The sequence below is a fragment of the Bombus terrestris genome, chromosome 2 (genome assembly GCF_910591885.1).
Source record: "Bombus terrestris chromosome 2, iyBomTerr1.2, whole genome shotgun sequence".
In the NCBI taxonomy this organism is placed as follows: Eukaryota; Metazoa; Arthropoda; class Insecta; order Hymenoptera; family Apidae; genus Bombus; species Bombus terrestris.
The window spans coordinates 2769978-2792951 of NC_063270.1; the positions used below are offsets into that span (position 1 = coordinate 2769978).

A 22974-nucleotide genomic window follows, 5' to 3' on the forward strand; every position below is an offset into this window, starting at 1 on the left:
ATTTATGAAATGCGTTTGTCCAGCAAGCTCTTTTTTAAGACAATTTAAATTATCTTGTCAAACAAATTCTTTAATAATATACAGGTATAAAATTATGATATTTATTGACTATTTTGCTGTATTACAAGAAATTTAACAATAGCTCATACTTTTTAAATCTCTTTCAATAAGTATTTATGTTATTTTGGATGCAGTATAATAGTATTCCAATATTGCAGTAACATAAAAAAATCTATATATGTTTATAACTTTATAGTACTAAGGCAGCAATATAAAAAGATTTTAGAATATCTATTTCTTTTGCTCTTATTTATTATTTCCAAAATGTATGTCAATATATGTTTATATAAACAAAAATAAGTTTATTGTTCTATAATACATAATATTTAAACACATAAAATAATTTTATATTATATAAACTTATGTAGGGAACCCCTCAACATTATGAACAAATTCAGTTGAATACATACAGGATGTTCCAAGAAATATTAATCAAAGATAACATAACATGCTGCTTTAAACTAAAAAGATCTATTATTAAATTAGTTAAATTAGTGGTAAAGTTCTAATCCTACAAGTACAAAATTTTTAACTACTATTATAACCATAAAAGGCACAAATACATTTGAAACTGTTTAATCCGTTCTAATGTAGATACTGAAACTGACTCTTATGTGTATTTAAAATATATGAACCTAAAATTTTTATAGTTTTTAAATAAAAGGTAATAATATAAAACATATATTCAAATCAATATGATCAGCTTAAATATTGTCAAAAATAACAATATACCTTCCATTTAAAAGATCAATATATTTCCACAAATATAATTTGTGAACTAAATACTCAGAAATGCCATTGTTAAATACATACTAAACTTATTATAAATATTCGATTTTCGTAATGAACAAAGATTTGAGACCGAATATTAAGTAATTGCACAAATTTACGATTTTATTAATCTAAGGCATATTTACGATATATGAAAAAATAGATGAAAAAGTGAAATAATTGAATTGTTTTTCATACATTGATCATTCAAATGTTGCTAGAAGATATTTAAATGTCCGATAAATAAATTATTACGATTGTACAAACATTTCAAAGAAAGATTAAATATTTCTTGATCACCCTATACACATTTAAAGATTTGTAAAAGACGATAGTATATGTTACTGACATTAGTAACAATTATAATTCTTGAAAGTCCCTTATTCGTCTTTAATTTCATTTGCCTTGATACACTAATTATAACAAACAATCCCCACTTTATATTTTTTCTACTTATCATATCGTATCATATCACATCGTATAATGTTAACAACAGTAACATATATACGATAGGTTAACAACAAAATTTACCGGGAACATACGTGCGTACCGCGTATTAATTAAGAACATAATAGCTTCGACATATTCGTTTGCTACCTCCAACTATTCCCATGTTACATTTCATCATAGATCATATCGATACATCGAGAAAGATTTAAGTGGGATAGAAATGACTTTCATAAACTATTGTTGACATCTGAGTACTTTACTGCCACCTAGTGAAACTATAAGTATACACTAGTTAAAAAAAAATAAAAACAGATTTTGGAAGTATAAACCTACTATAATCCAGTTTTCTATAAAGAAGACGTAAAGAAACGATAAAAATTCGTCACCACTGTGCAAAGAATTACTTTCATTGCTTTCACATTTAGACAACTATCAGAAATGTGACATTTGATCCAACATTAAATGTCTGCCACATAATTGTCGCGTCTGTAAACATATGTATTTGCAGTCCATGTTCAGATAATAGACACAGAGAAGATATGGGACAAAACTCAGCACAGTGCAATCTTTTGTTCCTGAGCTGACATGGCACTACCCCACACGCAAAGTACTCATTCATACCTTAAATTTTGTTATTCTTTTTTTCTTTTTATAATATTTAAATATGAACATTCATAATTCAGCTATCAAATGTATTAAATAACAGTAATGGAAATGACTAATATTCTAAGTCTGCTTTACACAAGGTATTTGGTCTGAATTGTATGATCATTAATAACACTTGCAGCTACTCCATTTCAGATTGCAACAAAAATTTCTGTAAATTTGATAGTCCCAAGTATTCATACTAGTATCCAATATTTGCTTTATACACTTGTAATTTGTGAAAGAATTGTTACTTAGTGAATGCAGCAAATACCGCCCAAAGGACTGGATTAGCATTAGGTTTAGCAGCTTCTGCTTCAAAGTCAAGGTCCAATAATGTTCGCACTCGTCGCATCGCTAGTTCATAGTCGTCATCTGAGAGAGGTGCAAACGCATTTTCTAATACATCAGCTGCATGAGCTAAAATAACTAAAGCTAATATTCGCCTATCCATACGGCCAGCATCATTGACCCAGCGGCTTAACACGGCTTCTTGAATCTGAGAGATATAAAAAATACATTTTTTATATATAATTTCCCTGTCATTATAATTTTTTAATTTCAACAATCTTTTAAACAAGATTCATACAATTTAATCGTGTTTACACTTTTATGTATATATAAATTTATATATAGGTAATAAGATATTACTTTCACTTAAATATAATGAGTAAACTAAAGACATAATGAGTTGAAACTTAAATTAAAGATAACGAGTAAACTAAAAAATAATACAAAAAGAATTTACCTTTTTTACAAGTCGACTTTTGGCAAGATTATCAGTAAGAGGATGAGTTGTCATATCAAAGAGTAAGAAATTCTGTTTTTCAGTTGTCAAAACTCCTTTCTCAACAAGATTTTTAGCTAATCTTTCTCTAACATTTTTCAACTGATATCTTAATTTGAGTGGATTCCATGTTTCTCCTAAATAAGGAAAGATATTTAAGATATTATAGGAGTATATTATAAAAAATTTGTTATCAAATAAGTATATTTTCATGCTTAACTAACCACTGAGATATTCAATCCAACTAGGAACAGTTTCAGGTGGATCAGTTTCTTTTAGGTGTTTTATAGCTTCGTCTAACAGAACATCTCCTGTAGGAGCATCATTTTTCAGTAGAAGTTTCCTCACCAATAGTCCCTTTTTGCGCATACCAGCTTTTTCTAGTTCTACACGACCACGGAATCCAAGTTCTGCCAAAATACAACCACGTAATCCGGAACTTATGCAATCATTCCAAAATGATGTGTAACCCTGTAAGAAAATATATGTTTTAAAACTCGGGTATTGATTTATAATACATTTTACTATGCATGACAGCAAAGAAATTAACTACAGAGTTGACAATAATGTCAGCAAACCTCCTTGTCCTTCAGGCCAAGTAATAAAACTTCCTCCATGAGTGTCAATCTGGTTTCCTTATCAGAATCTTGGGATTCGTCGATCTTGGGATTTGAATTAAGATCTTTTTGCATGGTACAGTCTGTATCCATACCATGGCCAGATAGTTTATCATCTTGGCTAATATCATTAGAGCCATCCTGGCCTAGACCACTACCACTACTGCTGTTAACAACACGTCGTCGTTGTACCAATCCGTCAGTGCGATTCATTATTTGACGAAGCTGTGCTTCTTTTACGATTACGTCCGCGTGTCAAATACGCCACCGTGTCGCCTTTACTTCCGATGATTAGGTGTGTAGTCAACCGTAGTTAAAGCAATCTGGCGGCATGTATTGAACAATACACACTATATTGTTGACGTTTTAACAAATATGACATATCTTTTCAAGATGGCCAATCTTTGCGAATGTCGTTATTTTGTTCCACTAGTATTATCTGTTTTTATTACGTTTGTATTATACACAATTAAAAACAAGCCTCTATACGTTATGCGTAACACTATCGTACTCAACGTAGTTCGTTATTTCTGCGATACATTTACCTCGGCGCTAATGTTTTCGGAAAGAAACCTATCACAGCTCCGATCAAGGCCCTCTCAACTCTCAACACTCATCGAGCCTAGGATGCGAATCGCGCACCGCGTATTGCAATTGTTTAGAATGCTCACTCGACTCAGACAGAGAGATCCTGCCGTTCGGTCGGTAATATCGGTAGTTTTGTTTATCATCGTCATGTCAAGTTTATATAAAACTTCCTGTAATAATTAAAAAACCCATCCACGTACATATGTATATATACATATGTAATATCTTGTCATGAGTTTTGCATGCCCGTGCGCAAAAGTTCGTTTCCTCCGATTCCTCAAATAAATTTTGATGAACAATTAAAACTGAATACGTTTTCTTAAATTATATCTGTTTATGAAATACAACATCAAATAGTTTGAAACAAATTTTGCTATTTTCAACTATTAATGATTGTATGTATATGAGCAAATATATATGTATATTTTTAGAAAAGTGTAAAATTGAAAAATCCCTGTTGATTCGACTTTGTTTAATTCAAAGTACTGAAAATTTTAAATACTACTATCCTTTTTTTAAAGTTTGTTTCGTTTCCTTTGCAATACCGAAGTAGACTAACGTTATTATATTTCGATTGGAAGGAGATCCGTAACATTTACGAACACACAAAGCATTTTATTTTCAATCCTACAATATACTTTACAATGGTTAGAAATGCGATTATATGATACAAAGCACTCAAAGACCGTTCCATTTCTGATAATAACCTCACCAACAATAAATCCTCCGGTTAAATCAACTTCTTCCATGCACTGTAAACACGTAATGAAACGAATTTCGAATACTTATCAAACAACAGAATAGCATAACCCGGATAAAGTGTACACCTTTTTGTATTGTAATTAATGTAGCAACCGTGGTACTATTTTATTAGATCGCAATATTTACGTATATGGTACTTAATTACTCTCGCGAAGAATTCACATAATGCAAAATACTAATATCTGAATGAGGGCTTTTCTACATTATAAGATTATTACATAATAGCAACATAAAATAACGTTCGTGGCAAATGTAACTGAATTACCGCGCTCTGGTATATCTCTATTTTATCAGACGTGACTTTTCTAACCACGAAACATAGTAAAAACGATGCCATAGTAATAACTAATATCTTTCTATTAATGTTAAGACACCAGAGATTTTCATATGTATCATATAGATACATACATACTATTTTAGCAAGCAATATCTGCTGGCTTTCTTCGATAAAGGGAAAGACGCTAATATGTAACCAGAACAATGAAAGAAAAATGCTCGTCACTCTCTGTTCTTGTAAATGTGCATATAGAACCAGTAACACGGTAACGATTATTTTTTATTGCTCGTGAACAATGGAGCGAAACGAAAATTACAGCCTGTGAGGCTTGCGTTGTCGTTTCACAGCGAATCATTAACTTTTACAGTTAAACTATACGTGTCCTCGAAAGTACTAATAAAATGATACGTGTTCTCGCGTATACCGTATACTATGTATCCGCATCACTCGATGTTACGTAAAACTTTGTACGAACGGTTATCTTGGTAAATTCAGAAATATCAATATATGGTGATTGGCGCAGAAAGAAGTAGTAAAGTATCTAAACAGCCATGACTGTAAATTATAGTATAGGAAATACGCAAGCTAGAAAAGGTTATGTTAGTTGTGATAACGATTATTTTTATAATTTCCTTTATGACATTACTTTCTGTTTATTCTCTGTTTTATTATTGTCATTTACATTCAATCTAAACCTAACTCAAACCTAACCCAAACCAAACGCATAATTTCAACATATCTGCATGTTCAACTATCTATCGTGTTAGAAAATACATACGTAAAATGTTTTGTATTCAAGCGAGGTATAATCACTGTATTATCGGGGTTAGTGACACTCTACAGCCGATCGTGGTGTACGCTGATATTGAGCTTAATGATCGTTTCCGGCGCTCAATGTCAACCGTTCAATGTCGGTGTCGGTGTCGGTGCCCACACTTGCATGAAGCGGGTACGAACAAGTGCAAATGTAACAAAAATATATTTACAAAAGGAATAAACTATTTTTTCTGTTTATGTGTGTCAAAGGTATAGAAAATAAAACTCCTTAATAACCTTCACGTTTTTAAGGATTAAAATCTATATATTTATACAGTATCATTAATTTTCATTGGTAGAAGAAATACTCGGATACCTATTTTAAGAGAAACAATTTTGATTTGTGATAATAATTAAAAAAAGTAAGAACCGCTGATCAAATTTCGATAATTATAATCTATAGATATCGTTTTACCAGTGTATTAACGATCTTCGATATGAATTCAAATGTCGCGTGTTTATTAAATATTTATCAAGTAAAATATTTAAATGTCACAAATCTTTTCTCGCATGCCTTTCCCCATACAACTTGGATAAGAAGGATAACTATTCCCCTTTCCTGCTCAATGTCAATTCCACGCCTATACGGCATCGCTGCATAGCTTTACTCTGTACAATAACTTATAAATAGAGGAAAGAATAACGGAAATGAAGATAGTTATGTTCTACATCATGTCGAAGATTGTAACTTTTGAAAAAATATATCTATTATGGATAATTGAGTCAAATATCCATTATCTAATTATGACAAAGACTATTTGACGAAAATTGTTGATTATACTTGAAAAATCTTAAAATTTGAAAATTCAATAATTGAGACGAATATTTGTTAAAGAAAAGCGATTCAAGCAGATAGTCCCTTAAGCTAAATAAATTTTATTACACAACAAACGAATAAACTGTGCTGCCATAATAGCAAATCTATATTTATCGAAAAAAGATGTAATCGACATTATCCATCTGATTAAACAGTATAATGGTCTAACCAAGAATGTCCATATGTTCAAATATTTGTTGAAAACAAAAGTTACATATATTTAAACAATCCAATAAGATTACAATATTTAAATGATTCCTTGGTATCCATATATCATATCAATTTATCAAGAAAGATCGTAACGTAAAATTGTAAATGCATAAACACATGTAGAGTAATATCAAAAGTCACTTATTATGTATAAATTGATTTAAAATCGGTGATCGTTAGAACAAATTGTCACTGTACAATTTCTGTTTATATAGAGGGAAAGGGAGATACACTCTACAATGGGGAGAGAGAAAAAGAGAAAGAGAAGGTAGGAATCGAGGCTGTCGGTGAAGGCGCAACGAGAGGCACGTTCAGTCGTCCGGACCCGCTCGGTCGGTCTAAACAGATGGTACCTGATCGTATTCCCTCCTATCGTAGTGGCTCTGTCAGGTCTTCACTCGTGTATAGTGAAATTTTGCTCTTAATTGTGCATTTTTAGAGAAAACGCAAGCATATACCATAGAAAGGATACACTATTACAAACAGAACCGACGATGATTCAGTGGGACCTCTGTTGAACGCATCAATTTTTTACGAGGACAGGTATCAGGTAAGTTAAAGGAATTTATTAACTTGAATTCTGTAACGACCTTTGATAGAATAATGTGGGAACAACGTTAAGGATTGTTTCTTTCGTTACGTACTTTGATCGATTCGTCAAAATATTGCTTGCTCTTCTTTCATGGTGTATTTTATAATTTTATTAGCGGTAACAGGATAGTGAGTGTTTGGCTTGAGACAGCTGTTAAAATATTTTACGAATCACACATTGGCCCGTTGCACAACTTGATATAAATTAAACAAAAGATGTTTTAAAGTTTCCTTTGGCTACAAAAAATGTACCGGAATCCAATTTTATTGTCTTATCACTTGAATATTTATGTTGTTTATATATTTTAAGCGAGCAGTTATTAGTAAAACATCATTTGCAGTACGTTTTAAACAACTCTCACTATATGGAAATATTCGATTAGCGCATAAATTACATTGTTGTTTTGCATACATGTTGAATCTTCAACTATCGGAATTTCGTTCGCGCGCTTCTTCTGCTCTCTGTGAATCATTGCCGAGTTCCCGGTTGTCTATGTATTGAAGCCGGGTCTCACAAAAGGGAAACCATGGGAAGAATTGCGTAATCATATTATTCATAATTAACGAGAACACTTTACAACGTTTCGAAGACGCCACTTTAACGATGTGAACGACGTATTACCATGGATACCATTTCGGAGATGCTAGGTTAATGGCTAAAATCTGCTTACAGCTGATTTTCAGGAAGCTTTTTAGTCTCATATTTCCCATTCTTATTCGTTTCTTCTTCGACGTCATGTTTCTTTTGTCTACAGATAAATTTTGACATTTCTGTTGCGTTCGAGACGTTTTCGTGATAAACAATTATTCATTATAGCGAACAATTACTTGCACCTTGCATTACGTTTACACTGAATGATTCGCTAGGATTACATAACTAACTGTTAACGGTGAATGGTAGAGTTACGATATATTAAGTAACTATGTTAGCTAGCGTACATTAAATTTGTTCTGAACTGCTTTTAAACGTGATTTTAATTGTAATTTTTACTTAGAGATTAATATTGATCGATTGAAAGAATTATAACTCCTTCGTTTTGGCAAATTTATTTAAATTTATTTGCATATTTACAATCTATTCTTCGACACCAGTGGGAGTAATGAGTAAATTAAGTTTGTAAATTAAGGCTAGAATACAATAGCTGGTAATCATATAGAAGCAATTTTACGATTATTTTTAGTAAGCGAAAATAAAAAGAATGTCAATTAGTTAATAAAAGAAACAGGGGATAAAAGAAAACACAGAACAATACTTTATTTGTCATGTTTTTTAAGATATCGATAAGATTTTTTTCTAAGAATGCACACTGATCTCATCGTTATATGACTAATCCTACATTTTAACAAATACGCAGATTATACTTACGTACGTGTTGGCTTCAAAGAAGGATAAATTTAGTCTTATGCCACTGAACATTAATTGGAAAGATCAGAATATTGTTTCTAAATACATCTGCATATTTCATAACGTTTTCTGTGCTCTAATAAAAATTTTAATTTTTGTACAACAACAACTATGTAATTGAATTAGATGATAATCAGCTGACAATGAGATGAAAAATGAACTGACGCGTTAAGTATGTTTCGTATTTATCAAAACCATTTAGAGCAAAAAATATAAATATCAATGTGAACATATTTATAGAATCACGTTTATTTATTCTACTAACGATGAGTCACCTTAATCGGGTTAGCGATAGCTAAGCTCCTTATCGTTAACGTTATGTATTTCAGAAACCTCTTTCGATAAACGTTGTATATATTTCACACATATTTTATTGCAAAATTTTTGTGTAATTAATTATAATGTTACACATATTCTGAACTTCGTTACGGCCTGAATGGAAGCCTAATTACTAAAGATTTATTCACTGATCCCTAAACGAAATGTTATTTTTTAATTGCAGGATATGGTACAGTGAAACTCTTTGGTTTTCATTAGTTTCGCAAGTAAAAATTATTTAAGGATTCGAAATTTTTAATTAAATCAAATAGCAGTAATAATAATAGCAAATAGACTTATCAGTCAATGTGGCAATTAAGAAACTTTGTTTAAAAGCAATATGAGAACACCGTTGTATTATAATCATATGGTATCAACTTTTAGTCTCTCAATAAATTACCAACGGACGTTAATACTGCAATTTTGAGTAGCACTGAATGAAAAACACGTAATAGTAAAATGTGATTCGTATGGAAACGGAGTACTACATGTCTCATCGGTGATACAGTCTACTCGTAATTTATACTTCACGCGTAATTCATCAACCATATATTAACATTCGTTAGATTATCAAAAAACTCTCGAGATTACAGCAAACGAATGGCGTATAATTATAAAGAATTTAATCAACTAAGCAGTTCAGGATTGATGAGCGTGGCCCAAGTAATCTGTCTTAGTCAAGGAACTATGGAGCTTCATAAATTGATTCGTCTACGTGAAATTATTCGGAGAATTGTATAGTTATTGTCAAAGCAATCCTCTCTTTCCCTCACGATTTGATCACCAACTGGTTTCTTTGATGGAAACACCGTACTCCGTACATACACCAAATATTCGTGTACCTAAGCGAAATGTGCTTACAGTGTGCTTATAAACTACGGAATGAACTCGATGATATTAAAGTAGAATTTCGTACGCGTCGTTATTCTTCTCTTATTGGTCGTAGTCTATGATAGCCACTATTCAATATATTCACAATAGTCGTTCGTGGAAAATTATGGCAAATTGTCGAATCACCTTAGGAAAAACAGATCTAAGAAATAAAACCAATTTAAAAAGTATTATAATATACATTACTCACCGCGAGAACAAATAAACACACAAGAGAAAAATGAGTTATTAAATATACGATATTTGATGCTAAAAAATGGAATTATATCACTACTTCCGTAATAGAAATTCATTGCATCAATATATTCGGTTCATTCATAGGATAAGGGACAATTTGATTTTTATATAATAATCGGATCATTTAAATGTTACACTTTGACGGATATTATCAGAATGATTTCACGCGGAAAAATTACAGGCGCTGAAAATGATTCGCGATTAACTGTATTCGTTGAACCGCATTGGTGTGGCTCATCGCGAAATGAAAACTTTCGAGTGAAAGTACCGTGTTTTTTCTGCGGTAAATCTTTTATAACACAATGCAATTCGACGTTGTGATCTTGAACAAACGAACGGACGAACGACCAGTGTGTCACAACGTGTTTCAGTCTCCATAGGACGAGATGTAAAACAAGTAACTTGTCTTCGCTTTGTTCATGGTTACTTATGCGCGTTTAACAGAGGCCAGCAGCGAAATAGATAAAGAGAGAATATCATTTAAGTGGCGCATGGAGTGAAAGTCCGAATATAACGAGTGCACGGGGTCTGCCAATAGCTGTTTCACGTGCTGCATAATTAATGTCGTTTCACAAATAGGAACATACGCGATATTGGATATTAGCTTTTGTTCCTTCGATTTTCTTTTCTATTTCAAATGTATGCGATGGCTGTGCATGGGAAAAGTTGTGAGTAGTAGATACATCGAAATTTTGAAGGAACGTGATCGTCGTCAACCTTAATTTACCAGACTATGTTAAAATATAATGTTAATTTTGCGAATAATTCTTGTTGTTCAATTTTCCAGTAAATGGGTAGAGTCATTTAATGGACCGTGAATTTATCATGCAGAATCGATTTAACACGCGTCAACCACTTTGAAAAAACGATACTGTCTTTTAAACCGCTTCGAAACTCACTGTCTCACGATGAATGCTACAAAATACAGTAAAGGTAGACGAGGGTTAAAAATGGTCGATCTATATATAAAGTCTCCGCACCTTTGACTAAACTTCCTGTAATTCGTAATTTTACGAAAACAATCTTCTTGGTACATGCGTCGATGTAGGTACATATCTCTGTCGTTGATCAGAATTCGAAGCACGCTGTTGCGGTGGATGAACGTCCTTAAAAAGAGAAACATCAAGGAAAATTTAAAAGATAACCTGGAAAGGAACGCGATTGCACAAACGCACGAATTGCAACGTGGGATACGCATAACTCAGGGCTATACTCGCCCCTATTTTTCTACAGCTTGCAGTAAAATTGCGGCTGTCCAAGAGCTGGCGGGCATGGCTCGCGTTCCACGGTTTCGCGTATTGCCATTTAAGTTATCACGTTCGCAGGGACGCGGACCAGTTCCATATCTTGAACTTTAATCGGCCAGCGTCACGGTAGAACGAACTCATACGCGCGTATCACACGTGTCACGGCACCTCCCCGTTCTCTTCCGAACGTACCCCTTTCGCTCTTATGCTCTGATAATAATTCGCCCGACAGATATCAAAACAGCCTCGAGCCGACAGCCGGGAAGGCCGTCTATGTCCGACCATATCGTTGGATTATTATTATTATGCATGGATTTCATGAACCGGTCGTCCGTATTTGCTGACATCCTGGCGGTTACGTAACAAGCTAAGAAGGACCGAAAGCAGCACACGCTTTACGCGTGAAAACCCCCAAATCGGATATACAGAGTGATCGTCCTAATGATCACCGAAGCGTTTCGATTACTTCCGCTAATTTGTCAGAAAAAAATATTTGGAGACCAGATCGTTAGTTTTTAATGGGGTAAGACATTTTCAGCAGTTATAGCTTCATAACCAAGCTGGTAAATGCAAAAATGGCTAGAATTAACGGAAAATACGATATGCCTTCACGTATTGTATCTAACAATCGATCTTTATATTAGGAATGATATAAGTGTGTGATCACTATTTTTAAAAAAAGCATGATTCAAATTTTATAATTTCCTAATTTCATAATTAATAATTTACTTAATTATTACTGGTAATGCACTAAGCTATACGCTGTTAAGGTGTAATTTTAAGAGTAATTGCCTTGATCTATTTCGATTGTGTAATACAACCGTTTTATTAACATTAAATCAGATGATAATCAGTGATGTGTTAAGAGGTTTTCTATACCGTTATAATTCTTCTTAATTCTTCTTTGAAAATATAAAAATAGGCTATGGATTACATGAAAGTGAAAGAGGAACATTATCGAGCTAACCGTCGATAAACTGCCCAGTTAGCTACAGATTACTCTCTTGCTTCTTCTCCTTTTTTCGTCGAAATTGCCACTGCTATTTACACAAATACGAGCCATTAAATTATTCATCATACTATAAACAACGTAGTTTACTTGAAACTTTTTACATAAATTCTTCTTACGGTTAAATCGAAAAATTTTATAAACAGCAATTTATACTAATATTAAAAAAAAATTTAACACAATCTACAACATATTAGCAACTGGCGTACAATTTAAAGAAAACGCATATATACGATAATAATTTATGTTACTTAAATTTAATCCAGACTAAGGCCAAAATAACACATAGAAAATATATTAGCATCAGATATGATTCTTCGTACTCTGGATTTACTTAAAGAAATATGTATTTTCTATGCTATTCGTAAATATAGCTCTCGAGAGAAGTTGTCCTTGTCCTTGAACAGCTGGTGACACATGACGGCTTTGAGTTCAAGAAACGATGACACATGTGTTTTTAGATAACCCCATGTAAAGTGTTAATTATGTTTTGTATTACTACGTTCGATGTGAATAGCGAACGTACGTACAAAAATTAAATTGTCTCATACATTCATAATCGCAGCACTGCAAAGCACAGCGAAATCATTCGGAACATAGACAGTTATCTTTATCATAAGACATTTTGTACTACTTTATGTAACGTCACCTTTTCATATACCGTCAAACGTTAATTTACATTCCTATCGTTCACACTATTCTATTCAAGCAATCCATTTAACTGTGCATCTTACGCGGTCGCCCGCGGCTAGGTTTTAACCCGGTAACCAGCGAGTTTTCACGATCTCCTTCATGATCCTCGTATGCGACCTCAATCGCTATCAACCATTGCCTGCATGGTCATTTCTACGACCGACATTCGACGCATTTAAATTCTACACCGTTGTCACAGGCTGGAAAATCTTGTTTCGTATTCACCGTGATCGAGTCTAGCCACAGTTCGGAATACGCGTCGCGTCGTGTCGTAGCACCTGAACAAAGAACATGCCGGTGCGCAACGTTCAATACGTCGACAACTTCTCTGCATTTCATCCTCGATGGGACAATTTAACGCGTGAGTCCGTGCTTTAATTGAAGCGACGAAGAGAATGTAACTTGTGTTCTTCATAGTCGGGAAACGTTTCTAGAACGAACGTTCAACATGCTTGTAAGTTGCGACAGCCGAGTACGTAAGTACTTGTACTTAAAATAGATTCCTCTTTATCCGTTTATCGATTCGTGTTATTTATGTGTATTATATTATCTTAACAAAATGTTACTTTTCGTATATTATAATTTGGAGCTTACTTTCTGTGTTAAAACAAGCAATATTTGCATAAGTTGGGGGAAATTAAAGGTTATTTTGATGTGTTTAATGAACGCGAAACGAAAGTTTCTCGACTCAATAGAATTCACAGTAAGTTCGCATATGACGGTTTTCCATTGTAATAGATTTCCTCGGATTGTATACATACGTTCCCAAGATTGAGTCATCGTAGCTGCGTTATGTAAGGATGAGATTACCGCGTTCGAGAATGAAAAATATATTAGAGACATCGACCGTGTGTACAATCTCAGAACCAAAGGACTGAAATTTCATATGAGATAACGCCAATCTCCTTGCTAATGAGGATAGTTAACGTGCAGAAACGACAAACAGCTTCTAATTTCACCTGTTGAATCGTAATTATTTAATTGTCACCTTGAAAATGTTAAATTTTTCCAATCTTTTAGCAAACCGACTTATTCAATTTCAACTTATTTAATAAAATAGAATTTAATTCGCATAAATTCATAGCATCTTTTAAGAATCTTCAAATAGAAGTTTTTAAAACATAAAAAATCGTTTTTACGGAGCTGAAACTATCTGAAAGTAAAAAATAAAAGTATCGAATGTGTGAAATACAATTTAGTACTCTGACTTCTGAGTCAGAGCCAGAACCAAGCGGAAGATTTATTTTTGTGAAAGTTTGGCATTAACGATCTACGTGATCGAGTTGACGGCCCTTTTCATGGTATTGGACCATGGTTGGGGATAGTGACTCAGGTAAGAGGATTCCTTTGGTCATTCATAAAAATTCCTGTCTGCGATCCGGGGGCGAGTGTTCTGATTCTAAGAGTTGGATGAATGAAACTAGACACCGTTCAATATCGACACCTCTGGCGTTCAAGGATTCTCTTTCGTGCTGTCGCTATCTCATTTCTAGTTCCCCGATAGTTCGTTTGATATATCAGATGACCACGAGAAAAATCGGCGCTTCTTTGCTACTTCATCCGTTACGCATCGTATTTGTGCCGTAAGTGACGTAACTGCCTCATACACGTGGGAAAGCAAAAACAGAGCAATTGCGGAGCTAGTGAACCGTTTGGATGGCGTTTTCAATATATATGGAAATTTTATATAAAACATTAAACATTACGGAGAACGATTTCGATTTTATAAAAAGGCTTGTTTCTTTCTCGTTTATTAATTTTAAGCCTGTGATTCGAACTTCCGAAAAATTATTTCTCTTCTAATTACACAATGTTCCCTGTTTTAATTTAAACGATGACTTAACACAATTATTGGACTGGTTTGAATGGAAGATTTGGAAATTCAAATGTAAAATGCACGAGCAACGTAAAGTTTCACCATATTGGGGAGCGGCGAAGCCAAGAGTCGACTGCATAGAACTTTCCAACTAACCGAAGTGCGTGGAAAAGACCAAGGACGGGAAGATCGTTCGGCAGGAAGAGAAGCGATTAGAAGAAGGAGCGGTTAAACCGGAAAGTCGAGCGTGGCCGAAGATACCTCGGAGCAAAACGATCTTCGAACAAGCTAGTTCTCCGAGCATCCACGATTACCCTCGTAATTGCTTGCGTCGTACGTATCGGACTTCCGGTCGTGAGCTCTTAAGAAGGATACGTGGTCCAGAGTTGGCGCGTGTCCTTGCGCATACCACGAAACGCGAACAACGGCGCACTAGAAATCTTCGTATCAATGTTAGAAAAAGGGTATAGAGTTAGATATCTGTCTATTACGAATCTGTTTCTATTACAGTACTAGGTTGTTGGATCGTCTAATTTTTATATTCCACTGATGCGTTAGCGTTCGTTGAGATTCTTAAGTAGTTTCGGTCAACGCGAGTCAGACTTTTACAAAATCGTATTTAAGCGACATTACAGGGCGATATTACATACTATAGTTCTTAATTTAGAAGCTTATCTTACATTACGAAGATAAGCTTTAAATAAATAGTTCGTAAAATGTTTTGGTCATTGGCGGTTATAAATGATTAATCTGTAATATCATCCTACAAGGCTGTTAATATTAACTACGTTTCCTCTATAGGTAATAAAAATGTGGCTTCTAACTACGTATACAAGACAACTTTCAGATACCTATACATATCTCTTATAACCAGTTTTCTGAGAAGATGCGATCGTTACATGTTGGATGTCCGGTAGTTCTTTATGAACTCTTAGGAAACTCCGGATATGTCCTTGCGAGCCTTCGACACGTAATATTGAATCCTTTTTCTACAATCCAGCTACCGCGGCTGTAGCCATATAACGAGTAGAAAAAACAATAATTACATTGTGTAGTGGATGTAGAAGCTAATGAGTTGTTACAGCCGCTGTCAATTTTATAGTCTGATCTCCTTCTTCATTTCTCCAAATATGATAGCGAGGACTTGCTTCCCAGTTAAGAGTTAGTTGGTTGTTAATTTCACTAGAAATATATTATTTATGGTTACGTTGATGGTATTCCCATTGAAAAACTTCACTCGAAGTTATGTCTGCAATTTGCCACTTTCGTACAACTTTCACTCGATATATCTAATAACATTTCATTTACTTTTAATTTTATTGTGCATATTATTTGTTAATTATAACTCAGGAAAAAATATTCAGTGTTCTCTTTCAAAGAACCAAAGTATTTGATATATTTTGACAAAAACAGGCATAAATTTTACGCCGGGAATATATTTTTCTTTTTTTTTTTTGGAAAATTGATTTCACAGTTACACCGTTATTATATATTTCCTGTTGCTTCGTAGAATTGACTACAGTTTCCTAGGAAACGTAATAAATCGTTATAATTACGGAACCAATCGATTACACGATACAAAAGTCTACAAAACAGAGAAGCGCGTAATAGACGAGCGACGAAACTCTATCGTTCACCGGCGGTTTCTTGTAGTTAATTCATTTTGAAAGCCTATCAATATTCTTGCAGCACTTGCACAACGTGTACACACGAAGAGAAACGAGTATTGGTTGTCGAAGCGTAGAAAGCATTAAAACGAAAAGTCACGTACTACGTAAACACGTTCGACGATCGAGAAGTACGTTTTTGATTCGTCAATGTGATCGTAGTCCCGCCACGATCTTTAAGTTTCCTGACACCCAAACGCTGGTCGACCAAATGGAATCAATTCTGCACATAATTACAACTATACGAAAGGATCGAACAGCAAGCTGATCCGCTTGTTGCCTCATTTCCCTGATCGATGCGTTCGAAAGTGCCTTTTCGATGAAAAGTGAAATGCCAGAAAATTCTTTTTGATCGGAATGAATTAGCTGTTAAAGGAAGAACGATCACGGAGATAGCAGCTGCTCTAGAAACGAGATTGAAATCTCCTGACAGGAAGTCTTAATGCATGAAAGTGGCCATTAACCGAGTCGATTAGTCTTTTTCTTGTGCTGTTAAGAAATTCCAGAGAAAACATTTGTAATTCTATGTATGTATATTTCTTTTCGATCTTTTCGTCAGAAACTGGTAGGATTTTCCAGAAATGGATTTTTCCTATCTTTTTTCAGTATCTACGTATATCTCAGTAAATGAACAATTTGCGAGACGTGTCAAAACGAGAACAAGATTTCACACAATGCTAAGATAACATTTCGTTGAAACTCGCTTATCTAATACCAAGAGATATTTGTTAATGTCTCCAATAAAGCAGTTATGTACGTGTCATCGAGGGAATTCACTTATTTAAACAATTATGTGTTATTTCGTGTACGACGTCATTGTTCGGTCCTGTTTCAATGCAATAGTGTTTGATAAAGATATACTGCATTCGCGGCAACTTCACGGCTCCGAATTGTCTTTCTTGTATGTTCAAGACGGAGAAAGAAGGATTGCCCGACGATCGGCCTTGAGTCCCCGTCCTTTACGCACACGCATACCTTTCGTATTGTATCCAATGCATGTATACTACACGCGTGTAACCAGATGCATAAATGTCAACTACAGGCCCCATTTAAATATCACATCCTCACTTGTCTGCCGTTGAACACAATAACGTTTCAGAGAAAAGAATTAATAGTGATTCGTAAGTTGATCGATCGATCACTTCGCAAATTATTTGCGAATTATAATTATTAAATTATACTTTATGAAGTAATTAATAATCGAACCACATCTTTGCTTAATCATCGGAACGGCAGAATTTTGAAAAATGATTCTCTTTTACACTTCGTTTATTAAGGTAAAAAATTTGAAAGTAATATATTCCTATAAGAACATAGATGAATTTATACAGAAAGGAGAATAGGCACGAGGAAGCGAATGGAGCGATTCTTTGCCAAAATAGTCCAGATACCTACACGTCCGACGTTGAACGTGCTAATTAGCATAATGACCGAATGTATATAGACTGAACCGCAAATGGTTAGTTTAACAGCACTACTATAGGTCTCTGTTATGAATAGTCATGTACCATTATTCGCCTATATATCCATATGGAAGAAAGCACGATAAAAAGTATATAATTCGTTAAGATTGAATTTTTCAATTTCAATAATAATTACATCGACAAGAATAATAATATGAAACTTTAATATGAAACTTAATAGATACTTTATCGCGAATGGTATTCACTAAAAATATTTTAGAGTTTCACAACGCTTGAAATTGAAATAAACTTTGAGTGTGTTACAAAATGTGTCAATATGTTTCCTCCGTGGTCAATTCCGGTTGCATATTTTGGAAAAAATCCTGAAGAAAAAACGATAAAAAATTCGCTGAAATGATCGACGAGAAGCAGGATGTAACGTGAAACTTCACGTTCCCATAAGTCGCAGCATCTCATAGGCGAACGTGAAATTTCCATTAAGCGGTTTCACGCGCCAGAAAATCGGAATGTTCGCTTTCTGTTGCGCACCCTGTATAAAGTACGTACACAGATGAGCGCGGAAACGCGCGCACACGCGTACACGGTTGAACACGCACGTAGGCCATGCCGAGGGCATAGTTACACGGCTATTCCAGCGTGGAATGTCTGGCATGTCGCTCTCGTCAAATGGCCAGAAAATAAAAGGACTAGCTCGGCTGTGGCCTTGATAGGTTTCCACCAGGTACCGGGCACCGGATTCCCTACGGTCAGCTACCACGATCTTAAGGGGTCAGCTTCCTCGAAGATGACAAGATATGAAATACGCTGGTTGCTGTGTTTCGTAGTCGCTCGAATATTTCTTCATTGCTCGAACTAGAAGCGAAACAAGGCCTTCCAAGTGCCGAATCGATCAATTATGACCCTCATAGAGATAGATAGATCCTCTGATAGGAGTTTCGTTTGATCGATGAAAATCATTTTTTGTGCAAGCCGCACGGAAATTAGAATTGATCATGATGGAGATGAAGAATTAAACTTCTGAAGTAACGATTATCTACAACTAAGAGGAAGAGTCGTCGATGTATTATTACAATGATGCACTCTCGATGATTTCTGCGAGCAATCGATGTTACTTTAAATGAAATTTGACATGTTTACCTAAATGTCGTTTTTTTTGTCGTCGGCATCTTGATTTTTGAATTTCACATCGTATGAATTTTTTTACGCATACGAATTTTCTCCATACCGTCATTAATTAAGCAAAGAAACTCTCTGTGTAATGTGCAATGCGCATACACCTTTCTAATTTTCACTATATCCATAGAGAAAACAGTATGCGAGGCAATGTGCCTATATTTAATGCATCGTCTACATCTCGTTTGTTCTCTCGATCAAATTTTCTTTGAGGCTACATTCGCACCCGCTAATTGCACGAAAAGGGACTCGATCGTTGGAGGGGTGTCTGGTTCACCTTGCGACGTGATACCAGTGACTACGACCCTGGCCTTGATAGTGCTTCCGACGGAACGTAGAATTCCGATCGAGTGGCTTGGCGAGAAGCGTCGAAGGGTCAACTCTCTCGTGACACGAGAATCGTGTGGCCGCGCTCTGGAAAGTCTGGCGGGGAAAAACCACGGTTCGATCCACACACGGTCGGCTCGACGATGGCAACACGACGGTTCGTTCTTCTATATACACCTTTTGCATCTGCGTTCACCTTATCCGGTATCGGTGCGGCGCCTTAAGGTCTCTCGCGATCAGAAACGAATCCGGAGAATCGATACGAGATCTCTCGCGAGGAGAAGAGTCAGTGTACTCTTCGGACAACACTGCCTAGAACTGGTACGTGACGGAGGATAGAATCGATAGAAATCGTTTGATACACAACGATCGTGCTCGTGCCAGCTTCCTTGTTTGGATAAGGAAAAAAGCACAACAGTTGAATGGTGCATCGCTGGCTAACTCTAACTTCTGAAGTATCGGTTAATCGCGCATTGTTTGTGCACTGACTGGGCTACCTCGCGCGAAAGAATTCTGCCAACGACCAATTTCTCTTTATTTTTCTCTCTTAACGTTTGCATCGATGCACTGATAGTTAATCCGTTTTTTTTTTTTTTTTTTGTTATTCGAGAATGTCATTTATATGAAAGAAACTATGCCGCGTGTTTGATACACGGTGCAATATATGTATGTACTACTTGTTAGGTAATGTGTCAATGATTTTATCGATTATTAGTATAGTATGCTTTGTGCTCGAGAAAGGACAATTTCTTTAACGAAGTATACTTTGTATAGATTTATGGAAAATATGTGTATTTTAATCGTTGTACGTTAAGTATATTTTATGGAGGAAATATTTGTTTAGGGAAATATAAATATAATATTTGCTTCCAATTTTAGTGATTGGCACAATGAAAATGCAATGCAAACGCTAGACAATGATTCCATATTTGTATCCTATACATATTTGTTAGCTAAGACATGGTTAGACTTCTAGAGAGCTCATGGCAAGTACGTTCTATGGTATGCCAAGATCGATTATATCCATCTAACTTTGAATTCTACGAATTAACTGTGTTCAGGTGAACTCACGAGCGAAAACACTCAGGCTAGATCAAAGAACCCCGAGGAATGCTGTTAGGTCTATGGCCAGGTTCATTCGTTACATGTAATTACCGATATCATTGAACCGAACCACAGTCAAATAGTATCGGACTTGTTTGCGGGCGTGCCATATAAATTAGGTATTCAGTTGTTCCGTGTACACATAATCGTGTGTGTTACATAACAATTGGCCTAAAGCGCGATCTAATCGTTATGTTTCAGTAGGTTTTATTATATTTTAATTCGAGAAAGTCTTATTTATATTTTTATCAATACGAGACGAAAGATTCCAAGTATGCATTTTTGATATTCCTTTATACTTACGCGTGTGTCTAACACGAATTTACGTAATTATTAATGTGTTAGTCATCGAAGCGAATTGTGTGGAATACTTCTAAAACGATAGAAAATGTAATATACGACATTTTCATTTGTAAACGATATTTGAATTAAATTTGTGCAATTGCATATTTTGATTCAGATTTTAGTAAAACAAAGAAGAAACATTATATAGCATAGAAAGCGTAATTGTAGGTATCGTAGGTGCAGTGTTACAATGTTTGCTTTATTAAATACGTATCAGGTTTCACTTGTGCATATATAGATACGCATGTGAAAGTGATTAATCTCTTGGTGCACATGGCATCGTAAAGAGATATTGCATTCCACATTTAATCATTTGTAAGTCATAACTTACGCAATGGGTCATTAGCTAAAAAATATCTTACGTATCAATTTTTTAAATCTTACAATATTAATTTGAACTAAAAGAAGATATCTGCATAAATGATTCAAGCTGTTATAAGCGTTTAACTTGTAAATCTTCTAGTAAAATAATATTTAAAAGAAAATAACTTGGATAACTGTGTAGAGATGCATCTGCAAGTATTACCGTTGAAATCACCGTGGATACGATTGCTTTTATGATGTCGAAGAATGCGCACGACTCACACCCACTACGCATACGGACTACTGTAAATTTCATTTTCTTCCTTCCGCTTATTTATTTTTAATCGTTCCTTCGGATTTTTGGACTTGAAGAGGCAGCAAAAGCGAACGTGCAATGCGTGCAGCTTCAGTTCGTAAGATCGTTCCTCTTAAAAAAACATCTTTAAAATGCGCGGTGTTAAGAGGAGATAAAATCGTAAGTATGAGTTTTCGCGGAGCTATATCTTCGTGCTTCGAGTTACTTCGTGGAAAACATTCTGGCTTTTTGTGTAACGATGCAATGAAACAAAAAGCGCGTTATTATGGAACGTTCAATTCCCCATCGGAATTTCTGCTAGAAAGTAAAGAAGACTTTAACACTTGACACATCGGGATAGATCCTTTATTTTGATCAAATCTGTTGTATGAGTTTTAATTATAAGTATGTACATGGATTCGTATTTAAGTGTTTTGGTTTATAGTAGTTTCATTTATTATTTCTTCAGGTTTAGGCGATCCTTCAAAGATCGTATGAAGTCTTTACACTCATTCTACTCCAAAGATTTGACTCAAGTTTTTCGAAGATCTGACTTCTTAGTACGTGTGAAAAATATTTTACTTGTCCTTACTTACCAATTTTAAGAAACGATTCGGATACTTTTATTCAACGACTAATAAAGATATCAAAGCTTGGATATAATCCCCGTATTCGCTTCTTCATGCTTCCTGATCAAAGAGTATTGCATAGAAAATATTTTGGTGATGTACTGGTGACTAAAACTGATCATTTACTTCACGAATGTTTGCCGTGTTTTAAAGTACCATTAAGAAATCCTCGTAAAATTTTAAAATTATCGACGTTATTCCGAAACAGCGAAACCAATTGCGAACCAATTCTCTTAAATACCCTGTGTAAAATTATTCATTTGTTAACGAGCTATCTTTCATTGGGCGTGTTATAACATAACGTTGTAACATGATTCGATACGATACAGTATTGTTGTTAGATTTAATAACGGTAGACGAGTATGAATAGCCGTAAACGATATTAATAATGCGCGCTATGCATTTTAATTTCCTTGTTTCGTAATGAGCTCCTAATTTCACATTGTACGTGGAAACGGAAACTGTTTGACTTGCAACAAGTATTTATAAAGAAGATCTATGTAACAATGCGTAAAAGCGGTAGAGCATTATGAATTATGTAGAAGTGGCCTCGATGTTAACATTACAGACTTTTAACTCAAATGTTTTACTCTATTTGTTTTTACGAGAACGAAGAAGTAAGTCAATAAAACTGATTGAAATATTTAGACGAAAATAATTTTTTGACGATACATCATCGGGAATACCGTCAAGCTCGGAA

At 34.7% G+C, this 22974-nt stretch overlaps 2 protein-coding genes across 3 annotated transcripts in view; one reads left to right on the forward strand and one right to left on the reverse strand.

Moving 5' to 3' along the window:
- Positions 1–87: 87 nt before the first annotated feature.
- Positions 88–3958, reverse strand: LOC100649723 (Golgi phosphoprotein 3 homolog sauron). Its single transcript, XM_048409664.1, has 4 exons — positions 3292–3958; positions 2938–3184; positions 2675–2850; positions 88–2425 (listed from the first exon to the last, which is right to left on the reverse strand). Exons 1-4 carry the CDS (start codon positions 3541–3543, stop codon positions 2177–2179), a joined length of 924 nt encoding a protein of 307 aa, XP_048265621.1. The 5' UTR covers positions 3544–3958; the 3' UTR covers positions 88–2176.
- A 3141-nt stretch (positions 3959–7099) lies between these two features.
- Positions 7100–22974, forward strand: part of LOC100650950 — a 41134-nt gene continuing 25259 nt past the window's right edge. For both annotated transcript variants that reach the window (XM_012314516.3, XM_003393509.4), the window contains exon 1: positions 7100–7350. The gene's annotated coding sequence lies outside the window, so the exon portion shown is untranslated. The remainder of the gene's footprint in view (positions 7351–22974) is intronic.